This window comes from Rissa tridactyla, chromosome 6 (assembly GCF_028500815.1).
Source record: "Rissa tridactyla isolate bRisTri1 chromosome 6, bRisTri1.patW.cur.20221130, whole genome shotgun sequence".
Taxonomy (NCBI): Eukaryota; Metazoa; Chordata; class Aves; order Charadriiformes; family Laridae; genus Rissa; species Rissa tridactyla.
This window is the reverse complement of record NC_071471.1, coordinates 27,914,837-27,932,968: the sequence shown is the minus strand read 5'-3', so window position 1 is coordinate 27,932,968 and position 18,132 is coordinate 27,914,837. Positions and strand designations below refer to the sequence as shown.

The following is an 18,132-nucleotide window of genomic DNA, read 5'->3' as shown; positions in this document are numbered from 1 at the left end:
ATACAGAGCAATCAACCATGAGACACTGAGCCACTGAGAGTGAACAGTTTGAATTTCAAATAAAAGCAAAAACCAAGACCACCCAGATATATCTGTTGTTTTCTGAATGGAGGACATCCAGGCTGTCTAACAAATTACTAAATTGTTATACTTCATAAAAACTGGGGGACCACGAAAGCTGTATTATCTTTTTACAAAGTATATTCTTATATGTGCAGGCTATAGAAATAAATACCATATATTTTGATATATCCTTTTCCATAACAGACAGCAGCATCACCTATATAGAAATACTTCTATATGCTTCCATTTCTATCAATTTCTTGGGACCCCAGGTCCTACCTACTGAAAGACGTCATAAAGAACTTGCAACCACCTCTAAATCACTGAGCAGCTCACACCCATCTCTGGGAAAAATACACATTTAAGTCTGCATTATGTAACTGTTCCCTTAGACTCCCCGATTTTCCAGCAGGCAACTTGTATTTGAAGTTGCAATTCAAAGCTGCCTTTGAAGGCAGGGTTATGCCTCAGAGCACAACCCCCACCCTCGCCACCCTGAACAAAGTCATCGCTCTGTCCTCGGCGCGCTCCTCTTCCGTGTCAGTGTTACTCCTTCGGGGGAGGCTGATGCTCAGAGGCGGTCAAAAGCTTTGCAGGTAGGACACTGAACTCCAGTTTATAAGGCCCACAGTACTCCTGGGAGGATGGTCAGGGTGCTGGCAGGTGGAGGAAGAAATTCAACACCTAAGAGACCTAGCTTTCTCTTAACTCCACAAAATAATCTTCATTTCATATTAAGAATTTCAACCTCTCATCTCTCTCTATATACATACACTCATAAAAGTTGTCAATAGTGGGAAACACCCCATTTCCTCAAAGCTCCTAAACCCCAGGCATCACAAGTGCTACAGGTGGGCATAAACACTGTGTTGACTTACTGCTGTTCTAAGCTGAGCTTCCTACGATTTCTTATGCCACAGGACAGCAACAATATCATCCTCCCTCAGAGAGAGATCATCTTATGAACGAGGTCCACAGATGCATCCCCAACAAGCCCCCAAGCTTCCTTCATTACCACCATTAAGAATTGTCTATTAGATTTTTCCCCCCCCCCTTATTATGCAAGAAAAAAACCCTGCATTTTCAGAGACGTTCTTACCAGGATAACTGCAGTGAAGTATCATACAGGTAATAAGAATGTTCTGCCACGTTCAACTAACCCGAAATAATTGAACACTATTTTTTAATAAATTCAGCTGCCTTTCTCTACTAACACTGCTTTAAACTTGCAGCTTATACCCCTACTCTCTTTTTGAGGGAAAGTCCCTGGCAAACTACATCTTCCACATTGCTATAAGGAATCTCCCTGTCTTTCGTTAAAGATACGAATTTTCTGATGTTCTAGCTCAGAGTATCACGGAAAACGTGTTTTATCGCTAGCTGTGCTAGAATGTATTGGTGAAACAGCTACATTATTCAAACAGAAAATATTGGGTATAGAGCTTTACAGGCATCTTTGCTTAAACACCAGCAGCGTAAATACAAACGCATAAGAGCCTGAGAAGTTGACGTGAGATGCACCAGTTCTACTGACTGGCTCCGGTAGGTGTGCCAGGGCAGGTATCACAGCAGAAGTTAAAGGGAACAGAGCAAGACAAATACAGGAGAAGCACCCACTGATACAGATGCTTATTGATGTGGGTCCCTTGTTCCTCAACGGTGGACACGCACTTCTATGAGAGCGCAACTAGTGGTGCGCCCTTAGCAGGGTTTGGTGAGATGGACTCATTGATCTCCCTGGAACTGTCCCAAACGCACCCACCACCCACAAAACCAAGCCAACTGGTACCCAAGAGACCTCAAACATTAAAGCAGCACAACTCTCCTAAACCCTGTCAATTCAAAATTCCCAATTTCTTCCCCTCATAGAAAAGTGATTAAAACTAGCCACCTGTTAGAGGCACACATCCACACTCAGTCCCGCTCAGTTAATATCCATAAGGAAAAGAAAGAAAACAATTATACAGAGAATAATGTTCTTTGACACCATTTCTACATGTTGCCTTTTCTATTATTGCAAATATTTGTCTTTGAAAGTCTTTTTCTGCATGAAAAATGAGATTTACTGCGCATGGAAACAGTACAGACTATTACTCCAAACCAACTACACTATTTTAAACTTAATAAAATAAGGTTACTATGATAATTTTATAAAACATCCGTAGATTTTAAAATTAAGAGTCAGATTCTATGTGAGATCAATAACATTTTCATAGCTCTATAAAGATTCTCTGATGTTTAAAAGTATGAAGCGTTTTATGTAAGTGAAACGTCTCTTATACTGAAGGGTTTAGATCCCACCAGAAAGTGCATCTCAATCACACCTTACCAGTAGGAAAAATATTGGGATTATCTTTTAGACAGAAGTCTAGTGTATCCTGCAAAACGGTGCAAGTGAGTGAACAAGTCCTTCAGTTATAGCTAATAGAAGCGTTACCCGTGCGGTATAAAATGCGAAGAGGGCGGCGATGCACGCTGGCATTCGATCACATGCACTTGTAGCTTCGTTTACCCTTCAAGGTAATTTCCATCCACTGGGTCTCAGCACACCAACTGTAACGCAGTTGTGCGATCCCAATCTTCTGCCATCGCAATGAACGGGAGATTGCAAAGCAGGTATTGGGGTTGACAGCACAGAAGGAGAAAAAGACGTTATGAAAAACCAGATGATTAGCAATTGTAACAAAAAAGTGACAATTACATGCACTGCTACTTCAGTCCCTTCATCCTTCTTTTTATATGTCCCTCTGGGAGACAGCACACAGATCAGTCTATAGGATGCAGCACGCCTATAGAAACAGTTCTCAAACCTCTGTTGTTTTTGGTTTGGGTTTTTTTTTCCCCCCAGTGCTTTCTGCATCACCATCTTTACTAGGGACAAGGTTAGGGCCTTTGAGGCACAGGGGAGACATTACCATATCATACCCACATCAAACTACTGCCTAAACACACAGGCTTGACAACAGCTAGGAAGAAAAAAAAATACGGAATAAGACAACATGTTACAACAGGAACCACCTGGAAGGGGGGGGGAGGGGTGGGAAGTATAGAGGTTTCCCAATATCCTTGCCTATCCTGCCAAACAGATCAGATGTGCTTTCATCCTTTACAATCTTTGACCACCATTTAGGATGCTGCATCACTCCAGGCCTGACACTATGCTCTTACCTTCTGTTATTAAACACTGCTGCTCTAAAAACTGTTAGGATCCATCATCCAAAAAATAACTGGTAGACTTTAACTTTGCTAGTCATGATGGCAGCTGGCATCGAGTGCATCTCTCCAGTTAAACTTCTCTGATGTTTCAGAGAGCACCTTTGAGCTATGAACTTCAGAAAAAGAAAGAGGGAAGCTGACAGCACCCCACTAGGGCGAGACGTAAACAAATACTTTACAACTGAAATGGCTCAATACTTCTGGATTAGCAGGAGAAGACAAAACATCAGTGCCCTGCTTCCAGGACTGTGTTACCTTACCAATCTTTTCACCATTCAGCAGCACAGAGAGGGTTTGAAAGCAATTTCAACACATGAAAATTCAAAGATTTAACCCAGGAATCCTGATGCTCTGTACCGACCACTTTATCACCAACAAGACCTCTTTCCAAAACCCCCTTAAGCTCTCTAGCCAACAATACAACATCAGTATCTGGATCCAACCACTCCCAAATTGCAAATGCTACCCAAGCAAGGTTTCGGATCAGCAGGGTAAGACACTAAACCCACACTGGGTTCCTAATACAATTCCTACATAAGGTAATGAAGACCTGCCTGAACCCCAGAGCGTGCCCATGAACGCATACTGCCCAGGCAGCAGCCAACCTCCCCTTGAGCACAAACTACAGAGCCATACTGACACACGGTCCCCAGGCACAGTACGTCCATTTACCAGAGGACCCCACCGTAGAGCAGACACAAGGGTCTGAACCCAGGTGATATACAAGCTGGTGTCCTGGACTTGGCACCGCTATGTGAAACCCCGGCTCTCCATCCCCACACTTTTTTTTTGCCAAGAGAACCTGAGCTGAGAGCCAAGGGGTTTCTTTTCCAGAGGAGCAGGAGCTGATTTATTGCCTCACATAGCTGTAACTAGCCCCTCCAGGAACAGAACTGACAGTCTAGTAGGTCTTTCAGTGAAAAGGAAGGATCCAATACCAGACCCATCCAGTTTCGTCGTGTATCACAGGAGTTCACTGCTCATGCTTCGCTGTTTCTGGATTGCACTATCGTCATCTGGGGTCATCATTAGAGACGATCTGATTGCATTTTCCCTTCAAGGAACCACATGAGCTTTTCAAATCATTAGACACAGGGCATTCAACAGCCATTGGCTAATAGCCACCTTGGTCACTATTTCTAGTACCCTGCAGCGTCACTATAAATATACATAGTTCACAGCTAGTGGTGCCAACTGGGGCTATTCTGGGAAATGGGGTGAAAACCACATAGTTCATAAACCAAAACACAATCTGGTTTGAGTGATGCTTTTCTGGTAAAGCTACAAGGTCATCCACCCAGGTGAGGACAGATGAGCCATCTTCATGGAACTGAACAGTTTCACATGGCCTTGGCAAAGCATTTGAGCCAGTAACTATTGGCAAAGCATAGGCAGAAAATTTGCAGCTGACATCTTCCATGCAGAAACACTTGATATAGTGAATTGTAACGCTTGCAATTTCATGACCAGTTCTGTTGAACTTTCCTGAGAAAAATCCACGGAGAAGTATAAGTTTTAGTAATCCTCCACGTAAAACTCTGTTTGAGCTGTTTAACGTGGTTTTTTGTTCTTTAATTGTTTTTTAAAGGAAATACGTAGTATGTATTTTAGTTTGAATTTGTTTTGAAATTAAGATTGAAATACAGTATTTTTCAAGAGAAAAATATGCATGCTTTCCTGAATATGTGGCTCTCCTTTCCGGGCCAACAGCACTGTTCCTCTTTTACAAAGGAAGTTAAAACAGAAAACTGGAAACAGCCATTTCCAACATCAACTTCAACAAATGGAAGAGCTATAAAGTTGATTAGGGCAATAATACAAGAACTAAAAACAGTGATAAAGGCTTTATGGTCCATATGTACCTCCACCTGGAAAGGCCTTAAAAGCATCACACAAAATCCACAGTGCCTCAGAGATCGGTAAGAGCATTGTGATACCTCCTTACAAAAACAGCAGACAGTGAAATTGTTTAGCTGAAAAACACAAGTCTAATCTCAGCTGTGTTGTTCGTAATACCTCAGGCATTGACAAGCTCTCATGGTTCCAAGGCAGGACCCATCTGGACAACACCCTTAATAACGTGCTTTAACTTTTTCTCAGCACTGAAGCGGTCAGGCAGTTGAACTAGGCGATCATGGTAGGTCCCTTCCAACTGGAAACATCCTATTCTATCAGTAAGCGTGGACTTCAGGAAGACCCTGAGCAGCCTGAATGGTGAGGGGGGGGGGGGGGGAGAGTATTGGGTGCAATCTGATTCAGCACAAAAACTTCAGGGAATGTGATTTTTCTGCAAAATAGAAAAACCTGATTTTTAGGCAGGTTCTTTGCAAACAGGAGGGAGAAGAGGCAAGTGCTTACACCAATGTTCCTGACAGACAGTGGAGAGCCCAGAAACATCATAGATTATCCTTTGCTAGACCACTGACTACTACCCCTAAGGCTGAACAGAAGTCCTGTCACTAAGAACTGCCCACAAGCAGGAATTCTGCAGGAGACAGAGCCTTCACACATCTGAGGAGCCAGGGAAAAGAGCAAAGCAGCAAACACCCCCTGGGTGCCCCAGCCAGGCTTCAAGCCCAAGTCCAACTTACAGAATTGATACGAAGCTACAAGAGAGAGACAGAAGTGGGACATGTCCAACTTACATGGTCCTTCCCAAGATTCTCCAAGACAACAGCCCACCACACCACTTTCAAGATAAGATGGAAAGCTTTATTCAGGACATGTTCTGTTTGGTTTGGATGACCAAGTTGCTGTGCAGCTTCTGGGTAATAAAGATGACTTCAGTAAGACAAAAGCAGTAAAGTAGCTGAGAATCAGCCTCGCTTTTGAGATTACCAAATATAAACTCACACTCCACGTGAGCATAAATTCGTTTCAGTGGTGGTGATGCCAGCTTTAATGGTGCTGAGATTCAGCGAGACTCTTCTGGACTCGCTGTTCCTGAAAACCTTTAAATAAAAAAAGGAACTGCCTGTGTTTTCATATGTATAGCAGTATGCCTATAACAGGCCATCAATCAAAAAATTCCTGCCGTTTGACTGACTTGCACAGCACAGAGCTTTGCCTGCGCTAGAAGATGCCTGTGCACGCAGAGCTCAGCACCAGCCCCAATACCCTGTTCTCAGTTTCACTGACAGCAGAACGCGAGGCTAAATTCTGCACTCAGTTCTGCTGTCGTCAACCTCAGGGTGGTACCACAGAAGGGACAATTTAATCAAAACCAGTATTTCCTTACTATAAATAATTAAGATTTTAAACACATTCTGTTCTTTGTCTCTGTATACTGCCCACGGCTGCAGGCTCGCATTGCTTCAGTATGTCAAGCTTGTCCTCACTATTTCTGGGAACCTTCTAATCAAAGCAGGTGGAAAATTCAACCCTAGCTGCTGCTTCTTTTTTCATTTTTGGTTTTTTTGTTGTTTTTTTTTTTTAAAAAAAAAAAACGCAAACAACAAAACACCACGAAAGGCTAGCTATTCCTGGATGTTGATTTTTTGGGAGGGGAACGCATTATAAATGCAGTTTAGGTAGGAAAGCCTGAAACACGTGTTACTGAGAGACGAATCATGCCAATAAAACTGACAGGTAATCTAGGTATCCAGTACTGTGTTCAGTAGTAACGGCAGAGACATGTCTCAGAGCCACTTGTTTTACGTGTATTTAATAGTCATTTTTAAGATAAGGTGGATATTCTGACTTTTGAAGATACTATATAGCAATTTTAATAGCAGTTGCTAACACAAAAGCCCCAAAGCTATACAATTTGTACCAATAAAGTAAACTGCCTTCAACACAGCAGGAAGAAAGTCAAAGGTAAACAAGCTACCACTGTTTGTTATTTTAACATTTCTTTGAACCAATATAAAATGACTTCTTCAAACCTTTACAACTTCTTAAGTAGTTAATTATTAAGGTCTAAAGGCATTTAAATAGCTCTTACACCATATAATCAGTATTCTTTCCGTTGTGTTTTCAGTTAGGTAAGGCATTAAAGACCTGGCCTTTGCCTACTGACCAAATGATGCATTTAGCTACACAAGCGCAAATCCAGAGGAGCTCCACGGGCTTTATTTAAAGTCTTGACTGGAAGAGGAGACTCAGGACAGTAAATTTTTAAACTTCTGCACTGATTTCTCCCTCACTTCTCATATGGCAACAAAATGGCTACAATTTGCAGCACGTAATTTCTCCACTGGGACGAGCTGATAGGAATAAAAAGTTTAAAAATTAACAGCTGACTTCATCAATGCAATTATTTGATAATGTATGGCACTGGTTAACAGCCAATCTCAGAATACCAGGAGCACTGGTCAATACTAAAAGGGAATATGAATTTAAGGCTAGAAAATATCTCAAAAGCTCAGATTCAGCCTTCAAAGGGATCAAATATGCTGGGAATATTACAGAAAGCAGGTCTTGCTGAGGAAGCTGATTCCACTATCAACCCAGTTATGCTGCAATGGCTTGTTAGTATCAAATTAGGAAATCCAAGTCTTCCTTTATGTACAAGTAATCTCCTTTTTTTCCTCCGTATACTAGAAGGTGCTGGATTCTATGTTTTTCCTCATTTTATTGGCATTACTGTTATTTCCCTCTCACTTACAGTATGCTGAAGCCACTAGCATTTATAAGACTGAATTTGGGGTTACTCTAAAGCAGCAGTGAAACGGATACTTTTGCATCATAACAAGCACAGCATGTGTGAGGCTTCTCAAGTAAAGAATGAATTCATACTGTACATCTTTCCCTAGACAGTTTCAGAAAGCAAGCTGAATCTTAAAATAATATCACCTATGATGAAATTGAGTAATTCTGGACATCTAAAATATTTCGGTGTTTTGTGTGTTTCTACCATTCTGCAAGACTTTCTTACCTGAAGGTCAGGTGAGTTTTATACTCTCTAAAGCTCACCCCCAAAATACACATTCAGAACAACACATCAATAAAGGATGAAGCTCTGAGGCCTGTCCTTCAAGGCAGAAGTTTATTTCCACTGATTAATTTCATACAAGGTTTGATCTTTCAAACTGCATGGCCACCCGTGATCCCCACCAACACACACACTGTATAAGTCACAGCCAAATTCCAACCACAGCATTTGGACCCAGCTCTTTGCTGCCCCAAGTCATGATAAACACTCAAGATGTGAGAAGTGGGTACAGAGCAGTATGTGAATAGGAGGAGGAAGAGGCAGGATACAGAATTCAGAACCAGATTTAGAGTTCAAGGCCTTCAGTAGGGTCATGTCAGAGACCAACATCAGCTGGTAGAGACCTCAAGGTTTCTAGTCCAACATTTGCTTGAGTAGGGACTATCACAACACTAGAGCATGTCCATCCTACCAATAACCCTTGTTCTGGCTGGATTTGGAGAGAAAAATGAAAATCAGTGACAGCACTTTATGCTGGAATAAGCATGGCATAAGAGATTTAGTGACCAGATATGCTTCAGTCTTCCTGAAGAGGCCTTCTGGCTTGTCAGCCTCTTTTGGAGGCAGCATTAAATTCAAGGAAAGTGTTTTTGCATTAATAATACATTCTCAGTGACTAAGAAGCAAGGCAACTTTCCCTCATTATAACGATAAAGCATTCAGAACTCCTGGCTTTTCTTCCTAAATCCTCCAAGCAGCTCTGTTCCGTGAATTAACCTTACCTATTGAAGGCTGATGGTGGATAAAGCCAGTCTAAACCGGCTTCCAACAGAGGGTTGAAACACAAAAGGAAGAAACACGGCTCAAGAAAGGCAGTTTTCCGAATTAGAAATGCTATTCCATACTTTCCTGACTCCTCGCTTTGCACATACTATTAAAAATAGCAAGTAAAACGCCTTATTTCTGAAAGTACGCATCCTGATGCGTACACAGCCCTCCCTCGGCCGCGTGGCTCAAGGCACGCCGCAGTGTTGCTCCCGCACTCTATTGAGCGGCCGTCATCCCAAGCCACAAGATCTCTACTGAAACATGACGACACCATAAATAGTTTAATTCAATCCAGAGAAGAAAAAAAAAAAAAGCCATAGCTTTCAATGTGTACCCTGCATAAATATCAAATCATAAGGTTCATCCAAACCTGGGACCTGGGAGAAGAAACTCAATGAATTAGCGTAATGATTTGTACTCTTATTGAGTATAAAGAACACAGAAAAAGCAGGGATGTAGGAGCTATTAAAAAAGGAAACATCCTTGTATCACTGACAGGAAAATAGTAAACTCTTTCGTCAATCATTTTAGTATAACAACGGTATTAAGATCTTTATACTTGGAATGAAAGCATTAATTATTATGCCCATCAGGAATATTTTTTCCATTGTAAAATTGCCTTTTACCATGCTAATAAACACCAAGCTTTGCATGTAAAAGTTAATCATGTTATCTCGTTTATAGGTCAAAAGGCACAGACTAAAATAGTTTCTGCAATTCTCCCTAAATAACTAGCTTTTGCATATCAAGTTTTATGACACGTTAGAAATGAATGCAACTCAGACAGGATTTGAATAGCTGAGTAGATAGAGGGGGAAAGATACGAGCAGATAAGAAAAATTTTGCTGTAAGCTAAGCCTTTTGAAAAAACCTGCTTAAAAATCAGGTTTCTTTTTTTAAATTTCTGCACCCTAAATGAACTATGGATGAAACCATTGTATACAGGTCATTACTCAAAGTATCCACAGATTACGCTTCCAGCCACTATATGCATAAATGGTACGTCAGAACAACTTAATGCGTTAGAAAAAATTCATTTTAAATTACTCCAGCATTTCATTCAGGCTAAATGCAACTTCCACAGCTCCCACGTAACTTGTGGAAGTGGGGTGGAGGAATTTGTCTGCTTCTTGGGTATATTAATAATAGCCAGATGACTAAGTCCTCCTCCCATTTTTATAACATTTAAGCCTATTACTAGGGTCCTCTTTCCCCTTTGCTTTAGTAACATGGCAGGTTTGTAGGGATGCAGGAATACGGGCACCATGTCTACTTCCCCCATCATCAGATAAGCTTGGGTCATCCTCTTATCCAGAAGCTGCAGATACATGCCCACAGCATTTCAGCAGCTAACAACTGATGGTTAATAAAGATATTAGACTTATCTGCTCTTCTAGGAGGCAGCGTGCAGCCAAGGTTTGCCTATTTGATAGTCCCACACAGCAACCTGAGCTCTTACCATCTTTGAGCCCTCCCAGGACACAGTCACGTTTGTGTTGTGTTTAATGGGATTTCCAATGTAAGAGGAGCAGGCAGTTCACTTGCTTTCTGAAACGCATTAAAGAAAAGCACGCATGCGGTGCTAGCTTAGTGCCTTACACTCCCCTCCCGCATAGAATCATAGAGTTGTTAGGGTTGGAAGGGACCTTAAAAGATCATCTAGTTCCAACCCCCCTGCCATGGGCAGGGACACCTCCCACTAGATCAGGTTGCTCAGAGCCCCATCCAGCCTGGCCTTAAAAACTTCCAGGGATGGGGCCTCCACCACCTCTTTGAGCAACCTATCCCAGTTTGCATCTTCAGCGGAAATTGAGTCTGATGCACGAGAACAAAGCAATCTTCACAGCACCATGCTCCAGCCTCAGGGATAAGGTGTTAAGGTCAGGTAACCAAAGTGTTCCCCTGCTTTACGGAAAGCGGGCATCCAGACAGAAATAGATAGCCTGAGGCACGGACAAGCTACTAAAAGGAAAAAAAAAAATAAATCAGGCCATTTATTTACATCCCTAAACCTGCTTCCCTGTGTCAAACCTCAAGCAGCCAGTTTGAGAACTGTTGGCCTCAGTAACATGTCCTGGATCTCATATGGCACATCACTGAGAAAGGCCGAGCATGCAGCCACATTCTCTATGGAAAATGAGCTGCTCAGAGAAGCCTCTGGTCATCTTGACAGAGGTGGAAGCGTTCCCCCCCAAAAAGGGAACAGTTTCATAACAAAAGCAGCTGTACCACTACTTAGTCTCCATTCCAAAGACGTAACCAAGATGACTTGTGTGACACAGTCTTTACCAAAGCAATCTGCATGACTTCAACACATGTGTCCAGCAGTATGTGCTGCAGACTCACCTCTAACAAATACACAACGTGTCAGGAAGATGCATGATGAGGTAGTTTTTGACATGAGCATCCCAAACAGCTTCAGGTCACGGACTACAGTTGGGATCGCTAAGATCTTTACTTTGATCATTGAAGAAAGCCATGAAGGTGGCAACAGCGCACAGCAATCTCCAGAATTGCATGTTCTCACTTGCCACCCTCTCTCACCTTGTCCACAAAGCCCGTCTGCAATCCCAACATTCATTGTCTCGTGTTGGGTTTTGATCACAAGTTCTTCAAGGTGAAGATTCTGTCCTTTACAGGCACAGCATGCGGACAGCTGCGCAGAGAAAGCTGGCCCATGACGCTGAGTCTGGCCAAGGAGGCTTCAGAGCAGCTCCAGTGCGGACACGGATCAAACCACCCTGCCCATTCACATATCTACAAGACAGCAAGATGTAAACTGCTCAAACTGTTTCCCAGTCCCCAGAAGGGCAGCTCTGTGCCGTAGGTAATCTGGGTCTTACTGCTGTTTTACAGGACCCCATTTAAAGGCCTGAACATTGCATGTCTACGAACAGCAGCATTGTGGCTCTTTCCCCCCCCCCCCCCCCAGTTGTGACTGGAAAGAGAACATGACTCAGATAGCACTACTGTGGCAGCATCTTCCTGGGACAGTCACTCTGCAGAGATGTCCTCTGCAGACGTCTCCTCAAAGCCCGTCTGCTTTGGGACTCTCCAGCAGAAGAAAGCTGTAAGAGCAGATCCCCTGGCTTCTACAACACAGCCTTCTGAGCACAAGAATGGTGTTCCTGAGGGAAGACCCACTGCATGGAGGATGTCTCTCCAACTCGACACTGCTATCCAACAGGGCATGACGATGGCTCAGAGGACTGACAAGAGCACTTCCAGATCTCAGTGGGGTAGCCAACAACGTGCTTTAGCTTTGCTGTCCCAGTAGAGCAGCTGGCACAAACAAGTCCTGCTGTATTTCCCAGCTGACAGCATGCATCCTGTGCTGTCAGCAGCCTGCCCTGCACCCAGACAATGAAACCTCCCCAGGGCCACCAGCACCCAGCACTGACCTCCAGGGAGAACAGAGAGCACCAAGAACTGGCTACCCGCGCAGAATGGCCCAGCAGGCAGCGTGCCCCTGCCCCCCATGCAGCATGGACACATCAAGTCCCCACCTCAAACAAGGTAAAAGTAGCAATATGTCTTTTCTCCCTCACTGCCAGAAAAGGATTTCCCTGTGTCTTCAGGACTACAGAAGAGAATATAGCACCTTTGGAGGAAGGGAGCGCTCCCTGCGGCAAGGCCAGCCTGCAGTCCCTCTCCGCTCCGTCCAGAAGCCCAGGGATCCGTTCCACGCTGTGCAGCTTGACTCTTGCTTGGCTGATTTCTTTCCCAGCCTCCGAGCCTAAACATCACTGTGTGACATTCCTTCCCCTGCTAAGCGTCTTTCTGACTGTGACTGAAGAATCTGGCAAATGACCAAGTATTCTTTAACCTCCACATTAACTATTGTTAGCTTTGGCAAAGCCCAGCTCCTGGGATGCCTGGAGTGGTATCGCTTACTGCTGCAGCCTACAGGAACTGCTGTAGTGGCGAGATTCAGAGTACAGGGATCAGGTAGCAGATGCAAAACAGAATCCTCACCCACAATACCCTCCCTTTCCCCGTTGCCTAATGAGCTTCAGGAGCAGCTACAACTTTTAAGCTTCTCACCGCTGGAAAAATGTTTGGAGTCAGTGAATGTGCGGAACAGAATTAGGTTGAAGACGCTGTAAGTTAGATGTTACTTTTAGACCACCGAGACGTGTTGGTAACATTGCAGATCCATAGAGCACTACAGTTATCTACCTTTTAGGAATCGAGAGGACATGGAGATGTTTGTCTCTAGCCAGGTTTGAGTGTTGGAAGGAGGCACAGGCTGCACCATCACCTCCTCAGCCCACACCAGGACCCTCTGGTTTGCACTCTTACTGCAGCAGTTCTAACAACAAGTCCTTAGTCCTGCACCCCCCTGCACAAAACCTAGGATATGCCCTTCTGCCCGCATTCTCACGAACAAGTCCAAGCAGCGCAATCGGTTACGGCTGCTCTGAGCAGCACCGGAGATGGGCCTTCAGCTCCTTTTTTTAGAGGACTGCAGGCTTTGCAAAGCATCAGCACCAGCCACGTTCAGACAATCAAGCTGTCTTGGGATGGCAAATCCTAGGCAGAAACATCCACGGCAGTCACCAGGGACAGCTGAATTCAGGGACCAGAAGGTAGGTTTTCTTAACCAGACTTTAAGTTGCTTAATATAGCACACACTCTTCCCCAGTATCTGCATCATGCTGAGCTTGAAGTGTTCTAAGATTTGCACCAAGGAAGACTGGAGGGGTAGGAAAAGGGCTGCAGGAGAAAGCATTTAAAAAACAAGGGATGACTTCAGAGAAACACCGTATACAAGCAGCAACCTCTTAACACAGAGCTTGCAATGCAGAGGCTTGGTTAGTAATGAAAATAAAATGTAAACAACAGCTTAGTAAGGCAATGCAGCTGCAAGTCCATCTTAATCACAACAGCTGAAGATGTGAAGGGTTTGGAGTGGCTCACACCTTCCCTCTGGAGGGACGTCTTGCACTGTGTACACATACACAAAATTAGTCTGTTAGATCTGTGCACCACAGGCCTCCTCATGCTACTCCAACGTTAAGCGAGTTTCAAGAATTACTTCAGTGCCAACACAACTGGATTCCTGCTGCGAGCAGACTTCATCTGCCTTTTCATTTTCCCATTGAGATGCCAAAGTTGCTTGTGTACTCCCCCTTTAAGGTCATCTTTACTTTGGACCTGTCCCATTCTGGCACCTCGATTTCTGCCGGTTTGCTCTGAGCAGCCCTTTTTTTTTTTTTCTGCTTAGATAGAGGAAACCCAGAGAGTATTTGTTCCCCACCTCTACCCCATCAAGGAAAACATCCAGCAAGAGCAAACTGCTGAGATTTTTTTTGCAAAAGGTTAGAGTAGTGACTCTTGGGGTTGTCTCACCCCCCTGATAACTCTTCCACCAAAGCCAAGGGCCTGGAATCAGGGACTGCTGCAGAGCCCATCTTGAAACTAATAAACACGAGTACCAGTGGTGCCAAAGGCTGCCTTGTTCAGCTGCTCATTGCCAACTCGGGCAGCGACCGCATCATAACAGTCACTATCTGTTTGCACAGGACAGGAATCGGGTGACCCCCTCTCAGGTGCTTCTTTTGCCACCTGCTCTCTAGAGCCTTTTTCTTTTCTTTGATTGCAGATGTTACCTTTCTACCCCCTGTACAATCCCTCCAGCTACACGAGCTTCATCAGGAGTTCCACAGAGAGCCTTCTGCCTGCTTGTGTAGCGCATGACAAGGCACATAATGTGTTATACTAAAGTCACAGTCTATCTGTTTCGCATCAAGACACGTACCAGTAGGACATTCAAAAAGGTAAAGGTGTCCCATTTCAGGTTAACTGTGAAAACAGTGTGGATAGCCAAAAAAAAAAAATAATATATCAATGCTAACATGACTGCTGGGAGCTTTTAATCAAAGTCAAGTCTTCACAGATACACTTTTTTTAAAGAAGGTACTTACCTGTTCTCAAGCCCTAGTAATTCTATTGATCACTGCCCACAAGAAACTGTACTTTATAGGGCATACTGCCTCCGTATGATTGAAATAGCTTCCTTCCTTAATCAGCATATAATCAGATATTCCCACACAGAAGAACTATAGCCCTGATTGACAAGATAGTTACAAAAATAAACCTGAGGTTTAAATATAGCTTGCTCGGCTCCCTGGAAGGTATGTAGTATTGTGTTATACAAGTCTGCCATCGTTTTCCTTGAATTAATATAGTCCATATTCTCCCACTGCCTTGATCTCTATCAATTAAACAGCTACCAGATCTGTGTTATACAGGAGAGCTGGCGGCTTGGGTTAGGTGGGAATGGCAACTAGCTTTCCCTCCGCATGGACTGACCTACCATCAATATTTCATTGGCAGTTAACATGTACAGATCTTGAGTTCATGTACCAGTTGAATGTATGATGTCTGGTGCAATTGTAGAGGTAGGCAGGTAAATAAGTGTGCAGGACTACACAGCTATGTATGGAAACAAAATACATATGCCCAACACGAAGGGATATATTTGGGTGAGATATAGGTCTTTGTATGCAAACAGACAAGCTCGGCGGGCAATATTTAATGATTTCCTCTTTCTAGGGTGGACAGTTCAATAGCACAATACTCATTGCATTTCTCCCAATCTATCAGGATGTTCTGATGTGTTAAATATGCAACGTAATGAGGGCAGAGCTCTATAGCCCTGTTCCTCTCGTTTCAGAAAAAAAAAAATTTTTAAAACCCATTCTAATTATGAAATGCTTTTCATCTCTTAAAAACCTCCCCATTGCTGACTGGCTAAAAACAAAAAAAAAAAAAACAAAAACATGGGACAGACCTCATATTTATTATGTAAATCCTTGGCATTAAGAAAACAAATCGCCAACTAACATCTGTCTCACCCTAAAGGGAAAATAAATAAAATTTAAAAATAAACAAAACAAAACGAGACAACCACCAAACCACCACCCCCTTTTCAACCACGCTCCACGACGCAACTGCCGGCACACCACCCGCTGGAGCGGGGAGGGAAGAGCCTCCCCAGCCCGCTTCCCCGCCGGTGCTGCAATGTCCCCGCCACGGCACGGCTCGGCTCGGCGGCTCCCAGCCCGCCGCCGCGCACCCGGCCCGGCCACTGCGGTCCTTTCGTCGCCGCACCACCCCCCCTCCTCCTTTCCCCGCTCCCCAACCCACCTTTCCCTTCCATCGCGGAGCTTTGAGAGCGCCGGGAAGTTGCCGGGAAGTTGCCGGAAGATGCGCTCCCTCCTCAGCCGAAAGCCCGGCGGGCAGAGCCGGCTCCGCGGTGGGGACGGCGCCGACACAGCCTGGGAGCTGCAAGCAAGCAACCACCGCGCGGGGGGGGAAAAGCGTGAGCCGCCGAGCCGCCCCCCTTTAGCCCCCCCGAGCCCCCCGTGCCCAGCCCCGCGGCCGGGGTCGGGAGCGGAGCGCAGCGCGGCCGCGGGGGGAGCGCGTTACCTGCGCGCCGGCGGGAGCTGTCCCTGGCCGAGCGGTGCTGCGGGGGCGAGTGGCTCCGCGGCCCGCCGCGCTGCCTGGCGCCGCCCGCATGCGCGCCCCGCCCGCGCCCCGCCTCCGCGGCCCGCACCGCGGCAGCGCCGGGCCCCCGGGATGCGCGGGGGAGGAGCGGCGGCTCAGGCCGGGGTGTCCCCCCTCTCCCCCCGGCCCCGCTGCCCGGGGAGCGCTGGGTTACACAAGGCGGGCGCAAACCCCCGCTGGTTTATGGTGGGAGTCCCGCTGGGCACGGAAATCACCTCCCGGGCACACGGAGGTGGCATCCGCGCAGCACAACGCAGAACACATCCCGGCTGCTGCATAGGCACCGGCTGGTTTCTGCAGGTGATGTGTGTGTGATGCACGTCACACACGGTCAGAGGCAAACCCCCAGGCCACACACTCAAATTCAGAGGGGTTCGTCCACTCGCCATAGCCTCCCGCTACCATATAAACCAGACTGAGCCCACAACACCTGCCAACACGGAGTGGATCTCCTAGAAGATGCCCACTCTCAGGTTCAGGCCTTCCCTGGATGTGTTGTTTCAAGATTAATTATGCTGATTCATAAAACATCCAGCTCATGGCTAGTTTGGGCTTTTCTGCTTTTGCATCCAGCCACCAGACTTGGTCCCTCTTTGGCTGCTTCATAAAATAAGCAGTCCCCTAAATGAGAAGTTGATAAAACATTCATACCAGAAACAAGTCACTTCAGAGAACACAGATTGAGCTCCTTAAGTTTGCCCCTGTAAGGAAGTTTCTCCACAGTGGAATTATTCCTGCGGCTCTGAAGTTTTTCTATAATTTTCAACTTTGGTACGATGGGGATGTAAACCCCAGTTCTGTGCTTTTTATGATTTGTGTTCCTGAAAAAGCAGCTCAAGGCATCCACTGTGCTGGGAGCTGCACATGTAGAGGATAGATGGCTCCAGCACTACATAAGTTTCTGAATACAGGAACAATAATTCCTCTCTCCTACTGTTTCTTTATGCATCCTGGTGTTCATATTCACCTTCTCACCTGAAACCCAGTACCGGCAAACCAGTCGGTGGTTACATAGGGTTTCTCATGCTCCTCATCCAAGCTGCTGTACCCCATCCTGCAGACACCGCCTACAGGCTTCCCCAGCCCAAAGCACAACCCTGAATTTGGTTATGAAAGTGAGCATTGTGCACATGATCCCACCTTACTACATGGTCCAGGCAGTTCTGTACAACACCTGCTCCAATCCCAGCTACCATCCCACAAGGTGGCAGGGCACGTAAGTTGGAGATGGCACACTAGTACCCCTGAAAATCAACTAGAAACAGCCCAGCAGGGTGAAGATCCACCATATAAAATTCACATGTTAATTGGCTCCTACCCATTTATTAAGTCCTACATTATTGTGAAGAATAACATTAGTTTTATTTTATTTCAGGATTGAATATTCAGGTATTATAGGTGAGCTTTGAGTCAAAACGCACTATAAAGAGCTGACAAAGCAGACAGTTTATGACAAATAAAATGTTGAGTTAAACTTCTACTGTTTCTTCAGTTTTTCTCATCAAATGGTGGGATCCTATTTCCCATTGTTACAGTTTTACCCACCATCAGCGCCCAACTGACCAGACTAGACTTCCAGGTCAACCTGTGTGCTTTTTCTGAAAGACCGAATGAAACAATAACTCTTTTCAAGGTCTATT

General features: G+C 45.0%; 1 protein-coding gene across 1 annotated transcript in view; it reads right to left on the bottom strand.

The window, feature by feature from the left end:
• Window positions 1-16,448, bottom strand: part of FGF12 (fibroblast growth factor 12) — a 231,389-nt gene extending 214,941 nt beyond the window's left edge. The window contains exons 1-2 of the mRNA XM_054207325.1: window positions 16,415-16,448; window positions 16,133-16,270 (exon numbers count right to left, since the gene is read on the bottom strand). Coding sequence (XP_054063300.1) covers window positions 16,133-16,145 — 13 coding nt within the window. The 5' untranslated portion in view covers window positions 16,146-16,270; window positions 16,415-16,448. The remainder of the gene's footprint in view (window positions 1-16,132; window positions 16,271-16,414) is intronic.
• Window positions 16,449-18,132: the final 1,684 nt, after the last annotated feature.